General features: G+C 37.9%; 1 protein-coding gene across 4 annotated transcripts in view; it reads left to right on the plus strand.

The window, feature by feature from the left end:
• Nucleotides 1–11,147, plus strand: part of FHIP1A (FHF complex subunit HOOK interacting protein 1A) — a 77,125-nt gene that overhangs the window by 36,465 nt on the left and 29,513 nt on the right. For 3 of the 4 annotated variants that reach the window (XM_018926722.3, XM_018926721.3, XM_018926724.3), the window contains 2 exons: nt 5,627–5,859; nt 7,238–7,864. In XM_018926722.3, coding sequence (XP_018782267.2) covers nt 5,758–5,859; nt 7,238–7,864 — 729 coding nt within the window. In that variant the 5' untranslated portion in view covers nt 5,627–5,757. Of the gene's footprint in view, nt 1–851; nt 873–5,626; nt 5,860–7,237; nt 7,865–11,147 lie in introns of those variants that run through there. The other variant, XM_050974117.1, reaches the window with a different exon arrangement.

The following is an 11,147-nucleotide window of genomic DNA, read 5'->3' on the forward strand; positions in this document are numbered from 1 at the left end:
AGGAGTCTCTGAGGGCCTGGTATATGGCTTAGGCTATGTCCCAGGGCATAGGCTGCCAGCAGGAGTTGATCCTATTGCTTGCCCCTGAAGCAAGTCTGTTTATGCCAGTGTAGCACTGCTGGGCTGGGGCTGTCACTGCTGCTTGCTTGCTTGCTTGCTGTGGGGGAATTGCCTCTTGATATGTCTGGAGAACCATGGAGTTATTTAATGCTGGAACCTGGACCTCCTAATGTATAATACTGTAGGATTATTCAGATCACATGAAGAGTTTAGTGGTAGTCCAATTGAGCTAATGGGAATCTACAATAAAGATGTGAGTAGTGTAGCTCCCCAGACATTTGATAAAAGATGAATTGTGGTTTTTGACTGAAGCAGGCTGACTGTAGATGGGACAGGAAGATTTTTTGTCTCATTATAAAACACACTGTGTGTAGTTTCTCTCATGAGAGAGATCGTTAGGCAGTCTCTGTGGGGACAAGGCACAAGACATTCTTACTTTCATGTTAGCAGGCTGGGTTAAAATGTGCTTGATGAGAACAGATTGATACTTTGATTAACTACATTGCTTTAAAATTTGTGGTGTCTCATTCTCTGTTAGGCTTTTAAGTAGATAGCTTTATCAGTGTAAAACATCTTGTCCCACCTACACATGGAAGGCTTAGCATGTTTGCAAATACAGGGTAGAAAAGCTGGTTTGAAGAAGGCTGCCTAGATGTGAAATGCTTGCTTGAGGTAGACAAAGGACAGGAAAAATTGGGACTGCAGCACTGAAATAAGAAAGGACAAATGAAGAAGGCAGATAATTGTTCACATAGTTTAAATGATTCCTCTAGTAATCTGCTTCAGCTTTCTTGCTAGTAGAGCTTCTGAAGGTGAGTAGGACTTAATGAAAATGAGTATTCCTTGAAGCAGTGACTTTTAACCACTGACAGTTTTGCAGTTGCTTATGGCAGACCTACTGCTCTCCGGTGAATAACCTGTAATCCTTCTGCACTCTTGTGGTGATTGTATAGGATCATTAAGGGTGGGATGTGACTGTTCTTCATAGGCTTTGCTTTTGTAGCAAAAATTTTGTCATAACACTATGAATCCTTTTCTTTGAAAGGATTGATATCTTCCTTTAGAACACTATTGTTAATAAGATAACAATAGATATTGTTAATAAACCCTCTCCCTAATCATAGTCCCTAAAGACTATCTGACTAATTCATGCAGAAGGATTTCTTTTTGATCAAAAGTAAACAAATCCTGAACAAGGTCCCTCTTAAGTTGAAACTAAGTTCAGACATGCTAAAATTTGACGGTCATTTTTCTCCTACCTTCCCTCATCCACTTAGCAGAGACTGTAGAGGTGTCATTGCATAGCTATGAGCAAGAGCATATAATTTCCCTCTGCTTTTTTGAAGCGGTCTAATTTCAAGCCCCTTTATGCTATGCTGATCCATGAAAAAGTTTTGATATATGATGTTTCTTTCACTGCCATCGGGGCTTCTCTGTTGCCTCTTGTGTACCTGGACTGACAGGGCGGAAAGCTTTGGCCTGTAGAGAGCAAAAGTGCGGTATCTGATAACAGAGGTTCGCTTGTGTTTGTGAATTGTTGAGCATGGCATCCTAATGTCTCAACAGAAGACAACCCTGATAAATTGCACAGCCTTGCAGCATATTTTATACCTTCTTTACTATGTTACTGTATTATGCTGTGTGTCTTTTGTCTTTGTTATGCATTTCCTAGAAACCCCAATCCTGCAACCTTTTGTGCTGGTTTGTTTGGGTTTTTTTAATGCAAAAGTGAAGTTTTTGAGGAGTCACTCCACTGTGAGAAAACTTCACAAGGGGTTCTCTGCTAGGCTGTTCTTCCTAGTATACTTTGCAGTAAAATAAGTACTTGTTTTGATTGAGGTGTTGAGCCCTGTAATCAGCTGTGTGAAAAGAGCTGATGGCTTACAGGCTTCTGAAGGAAAACTGAATGTAGATATCTTCCCATAAGCCAAACGACTGAGTCTTGTGCACTGCTGCTTTTCTTCCACTGGAAATAGGCTGAGTTGTACTAAAGCTTTTTGAAATAGCTCTAGAAGGCATATGTAAGTGGCTTGACCTTGTGATATGATTAAACAACTGCTAAATAAGATATGAAAGATTTACCTGCTTGGAAGGTTCTGTTATTGTATGGCAGAGTCCAAGTATTAAACTTGAGCAGAGGCTTTTGGAAGTAGAATTTTGAATGGACTGCATAAGAGGTATATTCACACTTGTCAGGGTTATCAAATGGTGGAGTAATAACTTGATCAGGATTTCGCAGAGACAAAAGGCTAAATTATTGTAAAAATTTAATAATGAGCTTATTAAAATAAATAGTTACTTTTTTTCTTAGTGGCCCCTGAGTTCACTTCTACTTTTTCCTCCATGAATTGGTGTTTTATAAATTAATTTACTTCCTCACCTTTGGACTCATTCTGGTCAGGTTATTTGTCTTGTTTAATTGAAGTGAAATTTAATTCACGGGGAATGATGTGATGTTACATTTAGTGTTGCACATTTGGTCTTGCAATATAATAAAGAAAACCTAATACAGTAACAAAATCTGCTTACAATGAATGTAGTCTGTCTGCTACTGGTATAACTACAGCATGTTAGATTGAAATGTATCTTACAAGATAGTTTCTCATCCAATTCAATAGCATTTTTAAAATAGGGATGCTGTTTTTAGGACCTATTCTGTGACCACTTAAGTTGTCAAAAGCTTTTTGAAACACTATTACAGAGTTTGAAGTTCTTAAAGCCTACACAATATATTAGTGTTTTGTATTACTAAGGAAATCCCAGCATCCCAAGACACTTTTGAAACTGGAAATATTTTCTTCCTTATGGGAATTGAATTGAACATAGAAATATTATTGCACATTTCAGTCTGCAATGCTGTCTTGTTACTTTTAGATTTGTGGTTTTCTGAACCCTAACCCTAGGCTTAATCCTAACCCCAACCCTAGGTGCAGCAGTAGCACCAGCCTTGGGCGGAGCTGCTGGCAAGCAGAATGATGGGGAGGGAACGATGTTGTGGCAGTCCTATGTTCCTCTTGGCATGCTGCTTTTGTCTGCTGTGTGCTTGAACTGTGTCCATCTGGAGAGTCTTACAGCATTGATTTTTATCAGAATTTGTGAAGATAGCCATAGTCTCCTTTGTTGTTTTTATCACAAGTACTGGAGACTGACGTCAAGTTTCTGATTCTGTACTGCTAACAGAATTTGTCATGTGATAGGTAGGCATGTAATATTAGTTGCTGTTAAATTCTTAAACAACATGCAATGGCTACACTGAAACAACTTTAAGTTGTCAAATGAAGGAACTCATAAATGGCCTCTACTTTGTTAATTAACTTCGCTTACTTCACTTTCTGATACCATCTTTAATTACTTTGTCATATTAGTTTTTCCAAAGCTGCTTGCTTCATGCGCGGTAGAGATCTGCTAAAACGGTGAATTAGGGTTGTAAAGTGAAGGACACTTGTGCCTGGAGGAATCTGCTGGACTTCTACCGTCATGGAAAGATTTCTGTTTGCAGGAGAAGCTGCTAAAAGGAACTGGCAGGAAGCAGGCAGGTGATCTAAAGTATATGTCAGTTAAATATTCCTTGGATTATCAGCTATGGTATTAGGCAAAGTACTTAGAGCAGGCTTTTTCTAAATGGTGTGTAAGCATGCATTGTGTTTTTCCAGTGTTTCTTGGTAGAAATGTTGAGTGCAAACACATTGCCAGAAGGTGTGCATTTAAGGTATAGTAGTATCATTACTTAAGGAAGTCATGATAAAAACACCCAGATCCTGGGTCTTGGGTTCTCAAATCCACTTGCTACTTTGATCTCTGATTATTTTTGTGTGTGGGTTGTAGTTTTTTGTTTTGTCTTGCTTTTGTTTTCTCTCTGCAGGAACATCAGTAATGTGGAAATAGTACATACAAATCATTTTCAGAGGACTGTTTAACAAGTAGCAGTGTACTGGCAGGTGCCTTCAAGTAAATGAGTACATGAGCTGGTTCTTATTGGTTGTGCACAGTCCTCTCCACTGCATCTGATTCCAGGTGGTTTATAATCTGGAGAGCAGTTTGTATGGAGTGCCACCTTCATTCTGGAAGTGTTGTCAACCAAACAGATAAAGTGTGCAGGATTATGCTGGTTGTGCTGGCTTCTCCACACATGGAATATGTTATCTGCAAAAATGATGGGTTAGATTGTGTTGCTTGTATTGTGTGAGAGTGCTTAGCAAATGCATAGAAAGTACATTGTAAATGCTGAAAGAAGCAGAGTTAGGATGAAGATTGAATCTTGAATATATGAAAATATATGTGTGTATATATATATATATACACAGAGAAGTGCATAACCTCCTTGCTTGCCTCAGAAATCTTAACAGTTATCTTAACAGAAATCTTAACAGTACCCTGTATATTTTTGAACTCTTTTAGAATGGCAGAAGTTGCTGCTTCTTTTGAGACAGGCTGGATGTTTTCCTGTGCTAGCTGTTTCCAGAATGTAAACAGAGCACACATACAGGGAGCAGAGATGTCCACTACAGAGAAGAGATTTTCATCTTTTAAGATATGCACAGAGAAATCCCTTCTATACTGGCAAAGAATTGCTGTGTTGGATTTGGCAGCTTATGCTACAAAAAAATTCTGTTTGTTGTTGGGTGCTTCTGGTTGGGCTTTTTTTTGCTATGGTCCCAAAGTGAAATAAATTAAACGCCTAGTTGGTTTGCAAAGAGGAGAATAAAAATGTGAACTTTATAAAAAGAAAAAGGGTTGGGGGGAGATTTGTGACTTATATACTGGTGTGTTAGGGAGTATGATGTTCTCTTAAGCCTCTCAAATATCTGCAGGATATCACTCTTTGTTTCATTTTAACTTTCCCCTGCAGGTGTGCAACTACTTTGATACTCATATAGCTAGGATATTAAATAATGGATGAATGGAATGCTTCAATGTTTTATCCTATTCTCAAAGTCCTTTAATATGACATCTCAATTTATTTGGCTTTGGATACATGAAGGTTTTATCTTTCATGTTGTTTGGTTTTGTTTCCTTTGGTATTGATGGAGATGCACCCTTCTATGTGAGTATGGTGCTCTACAGATGTTTTCAACCGTTTATGATATAGTTTCTGGCAGAACACTTCTCAGAATACGTAATTATATCTATTACTGGAAGATATTAAAAAGAAACCCAGAGAAATAACCTCTGTGTTCTTTTACCTGTGCAGTCTGTGCAACATTAATTACTAAATAACTCTGAACAGACATGGTCAGATGGCAAAAGCGTCATTATGAGAAACTAAAAATGCAGTGATATGCATAAAATGTTTATTGCATAAACTTCTGTTGGGCTTGTTTATTTCAGTAGCACCTTATTACCTTATTATTAATGCTCTCAAAAGTTTGAGCATTAAGCTATTAACATGAGCAAAAGTCTATGATCCCATGTAACATGCTTTAAAAAATTCTGTCCTCAAACTGAATCAAAAGAAGAAAAGTTTGTGTTCTCCTTAAGAATGTTCTTTTCTGTTAGACACTATAATTTGATGTTCACTGGTACATGTGTGATACGTTTCTTTTTGGTTTTGTTTTCTTTTTAACAGATTTCTGTGGGTACCAAAGCTCAGGACACATTATCAATCTCATCACTATGCTTGAACATCTGTAGCTCACTGGAGGATTTAAAAAAGAAATTCAGCATGACCTAGTTGGCTTGACCTGTGGAAATTTTATAATGTCCTCTGGATCAAGTATCAGCAGAAATAGGCAGGCTCCCAGCCTGCAGGGTGTTGACCCAGAAACATGCATGATAGTGTTTAGAACACATTGGGCACAGGTAATGTTAATTAATTTTATTGATTGTAGTAAGCTGCATTAATACGAATTTGCTTCATTCTTTCTTTTGGGATAATCCTGAATTGCTCAGGAACAAATGTCTTTTCATGCAGAATGTAGATGACACTCAACTATTTTTAAAATGCAAAGATAATTGACCTTTCAAGGTATGGTTAGCCTTTACTAATCACACTTGGAACTCTGGATTGGCATCTAAATGGGAAGTGGTAGGACGTGGTAATATCTTATTGAAGGCCTAGATCTTCTTACTGGCTTTCCTATTGATTCATTGTGACTTGCACCCTGTTGCAGACTTCTGTGCTTCTTTTCCTTGTGCTAGGTAAGTCTTGCTTAACCTTTTTAAAGTAAATTAGATGCACAGTGCAAAGCTGTATGCACTTTTGCTTTATTATGGATAGATGTAGATTATACACTTCAGCATATTCTAAAAATTGTTTGCATGTCATCAGGATTGTAATTGTTTTTAAGCAAAGATGTTTTGCTGTGAGCATCATAAGGTCTTGTTTGGTGCAGTAATATTAATAACCTAACAATTTAGATTAAATTGATTTCTGTGCTGCTGTTCTTGTTGTTCTTTGGTTCTCCCAAGAAACCAGCCAGACAAATGGTGGTATTTCTGAGGTGTTCCAGAGTCAGAGGAGCTGTCATTCAAGAATCACCTTTTCTCACCCAACTAGTGATGTGTAATGTTAGGGGAGCCACTATTCCTTTAGGCTTTTGTGGTAAAAAGGCTAAAGATAATGGGGTTTTTTTTGCAGACAATGAGCTGTATTCTTTGCATGCACAACAGAATGTAATTCATTGTTAGAAGTGCTGGTCTATTATTACTGTATTGAAAGTTGCAAGAGTATGGGGGTGTCAATGGCCACTTACTATCATATAAAAGTTGTCAAACAAACAAAGAATAGCACTGTCAGCTGCTACTACTCTTACTACTCCAAAACATCCCATGATATTGATATTCCTGAGCACAGTTACTCTGGCTGGAGAACAGGCCCTTTGATTCCAGTCTTCCATGACAAACTTGTTTCAAACATTGTGGAAGCTCAATTTCTGAACAGTAAGGAAACCTACTTTATCCTTATTTGAGAGAACCCCTGGTTTTCAGGAATAGGGCAAGTGACAAATTTAGGTGCTTATTAAAAGTGGTGAACAACAGTAGTATATTCTTGCCTTGTACATACCAAATGTGAAACTTTTGGGTCTTGTCTGTCAAATTCCTAAATTTGAAAATACAAAAGGACTTAATGCTTTTTGTGTTAAAGAATTTTGATAATTTTTCCCTTGTAGTGATAGGTGCATGCTTTTTATGATGCATTCAAGTGCATTAAAACTGATCTGTCTTTGTTTTTCTTTAGGTTCTGAAAATCTTAGAGAAGCATGATCCTTTGAAAAATACTCAGGCAAAATATGGGGCAATCTCAGCTGATGAGGCCAGCACTGTCCAGAATTACGTGGAGCACATGCTTTTCTTATTAATTGAGGAGCAAGCAAAGGATGCCTCGATGGGGCCTATTCTGGAGTTCGTGGTCTCAGAAAACATCATGGAGAAGCTTTTCCTTTGGAGCCTACGGCGACAGTTCACCGATGAGACAAAAATTGAGCAACTCAAAATGTATGAAATGCTTGTAACCCAGTCTCACCAGCCTTTGCTGCATCACAAGCCCATTTTGAAGCCTCTGATGATGTTGCTGAGCTCCTGCTCAGGAACAACCACTCCAACAGTAGAAACAGAGTTGGTTGTCCTCTTGAACCAGCTCTGCTCTATAATAGCCAAAGATCCCTCCATTTTAGAACTGTTTTTCCACACTAGTGAGGACCAAGGAGCTGCCAATTTCCTCATTTTTTCCTTGCTGATCCCCTTCATCCATCGAGAAGGAACAGTAGGCCAACAGGCCCGGGATGCCCTACTTTTTATTATGTCTTTGTCTGCAGAAAACAACCTTGTTGCAAATCACATAGCAGAAAACACCTATTTTTGCCCAGTAAGTTGTTCTTATTTTACATGGTCTTCAGCGCTAAACTCTCTTTCCTGCATTCTTTCCCCCTTTTCTATCATTTTTGGTAAAGAAGTGTGGTAACACATTTGTTTCTGCTAACACCTATTTATTTCATAAATGGTAATGCTGTTTAAACCATCCCCAAAGCTAAACACAGTCTTGCTTCTTGTTTCCATACTTCTGTGTTTTGGGCCAGCACAAATGTTTTTTCAGTCACATAGTGAATTGAATTGGAAAACTGAGGAAGTTATAGCAGAATGTAGCAGGAGGGAAATCTGTTCTATTTTACTGTGAGGCACTTTTGAGATTCTGGGGCTGAAGGGAGTGAGGAGTGAGGTGTCTTGAGGGTGGTTGTTTCAAGTGGCAGCACAAGCTTAAGCTGGCTGTGCTTCCCACAATGACATCAGTTCAACAGTTAAAAAAACAAGTGTGAGAACAGTGAGAGTGTTACAGAAATATATTTTTTTTCAAGATAAAAGGGTTATTTGCTCATTGTAACAAAATTGGATGTTCCTATGGCTGTCTCAGGCTAACCACCATCTTGCTATGTTGTTCTCTGTTACAAAACTTGGTAGCACTGTTGCATTGTTACACCTGGCAAATTGATTTTACTACCCAAATTGAAAACCTTTACTTACCTTGCTGTTAAGTAAGTAATCTGATTTATTTTACAAAGCTGCGCTACTGCAGTTTTAAAGCTGAAGCAGACTGGAATAACAACACCTGTTTCTTCATGCCTTATCACAGTCTGAGATCTGCAGTGGGTGTGTTCAAACCCGAGTATCATTCTGTACAGAAGTTGCTCTCGTGGGTCAGTTTTTGGATGGATTCATTTATATTCTGCATGGCTTGCATTTTGATTTAAAATCCTGGAGAAATGAAGTGGAGGAGAGTCTTACATGGCTACTAAAGCAGAGAGCTGTAGAAGGGAGAGCACTAGAATCCCTGCCACTGCTTGACAGCTGCTCCAGCCTTAGGTTTTCATTTATTCTGAGATTGCTTTGAGCAGTAGGGCAGAGCCATATTTGTAGGGTAGCTGAAACCTAAAAATTCCACAACAAAACTTCTAAATAGTTTCTTTTGTCAGTTGCAAATATTGCATCAATTTGAGACTCCAGTTGACCTGTTTTAATAGATACTGCCAAAGAATATAGTATTGATTGTCACCGACATGTTTTATGAAAAATCCTTTACTTAGGATTTTTTCCTCTCCTGAGAGCTGAGAAGCCTCAGGAACAAACTGTAAACAATTCTCATCTGCTGCTGTGGAATGCAACAGAGAAAATCTCTGATTGGCCTCCTCATGCTGTTTGCAATTAAGAGCCTATCACAGTTCACCTGTCCAACCGGTCTCGGTCTGGGAGAAGACCTTTGTTTTGACATTCCTATTCTATTCTTAGCTTAGCCTTGTAGTGAAATCCTTCTCTTTATACTTTTAGTATAGTTTTTATATCTTATATATCATATAATAATAAATCAAGCCTTCTGATACATGGAGTCAACTTTCTCGTCTCTTCCCTCATCATGGGACCCCTCTGAACAAGGTAACAATTGATTCTCCAACTGTCCTTAAGACAGATACCATTACTGGATCCATGCTATAACTTCCATAATTACATTTTCCAATTAGTTTAAAAAAAACCAAAACAGCCTTATTACACTGAAGATAAAAGCCAGCTTTCAACAGCAGGGAGCCATGACTGACAATCATTCCAATTAGGAAGGCTTCTTGTCAAAATGTGCTAAAATCAGACTTCTCTGAACAGTAATGAGGTTGGCCTAAGTCTATAATAAGACTTTAATGTAATGCCATATATTTAGCTTACCAGCACAATATCTTTTTTGAATTTGAGTTGTGATGAGCTGAAAAACAGATTTTGTTCTGATGTAGGATTTTGTAGGTGTCAGTGACATTGCTGTTTATCACTGAAATCAGTGAAAATGTTGCCTCAGGTACTCCGCAAAACAGTTAATGCAGTCCTGTGTTGATAGCAGAGATATTTTGGGTGGCACTGTGATGATGTTAGCTTTGTTTCTGGGGATGGATTGGCATGTAGGGTTTTCTTTACCATGTCTTATTTCATAATATAGGTATCCCCTGGGGTGGGGTCTGGCCATAAATCTCTGCTGCCTTATGTACTCAGATCATTGTTAGATCTGTGCCACTGTGAACCTTCCTGTTTTTGATATAATTTTGGTTAACAGCTTTTTAAAAACTGGGCTGTCCATAGATCCACAGTATTCAAAACTGTAGCTGAAGTAACTGTAAGGAAGTTAGGAGACAGTTTGCAGTGGGTTACATCACTAACAAATGTTTTTAACACAGAATGTGTGGGCAAACAATTTGGTAAAGTTTTCTGATTTTAAACCAAATAGCTTTTATCGTGTTTTGACATGAAAGTTTACTGGATATGATTGAAGATACTATCTGTTCAGCATTATAATAAAAAAGTTTCTCAAGAATTTTTGAGTAGGGTCACATCACAAAGTCTCTCACAAAACTTTGTAAATACCTTGCAGCTTAGGAAAGCGACTATTCTAGCAGGAGGAGGAATGGCTCTGCAGTGTCCTTGAATTGTGGCTGCAAAGAAAGAGAAAGACTATGGATGTGGGAGGAGAGAGAATTATTAAAAGGAAATAATTTTTCAGATAGCAATTGTTTATGCATTAACAACACATTATAATCACATAATATGCCTGGGATTACAAATCATGTAGTCAGTGTCTTCTGTGAGTCAAGAGAAAGTAAATAAATCAAAGAAACTGGTTTGTAAAGGGACTCATGACTCAATGGTGAGGAAGAAAATGCTGAGGATGCTTGTAAAAGTAGATGAGCATGTAGGGCTGACATGACAAATGCTAGAAGAAGTTTCAAAGGACACTGCTTGCGTAAAACAAAAAATAAACCCAATCTTCCTTTTTCAGGATGTGAATGCATTCATTTCGTTCCCTTTCAGATTATTTTTTTTTTCATTAATGTTTCATTACTGATTAAAACTCTGTTCTGTTGGTAATTTCAGATGGTAACGCTATTTATACCATACACTTTGGAATATTTTAAAATATTTTTTGTCTGAAGAGATGAAATTGCTTCCTGTGGCTACTCTGACTCAGTGCTTAAGAAACATAATTCCACAGAGCCACTTGTGTTGTACTTCTCAGCAAAAATAACAGCTTCCTAAACTTTACAGATCTTAGCAGCTGCATCTGTCACTTCTTACTTCAGTAAGTCTGACAGACTAAAGAATTCAAGACTTTGACTGATTGT

This window comes from Serinus canaria, chromosome 4 (genome assembly GCF_022539315.1).
Source record: "Serinus canaria isolate serCan28SL12 chromosome 4, serCan2020, whole genome shotgun sequence".
In the NCBI taxonomy this organism is placed as follows: domain Eukaryota; kingdom Metazoa; phylum Chordata; class Aves; order Passeriformes; family Fringillidae; genus Serinus; species Serinus canaria.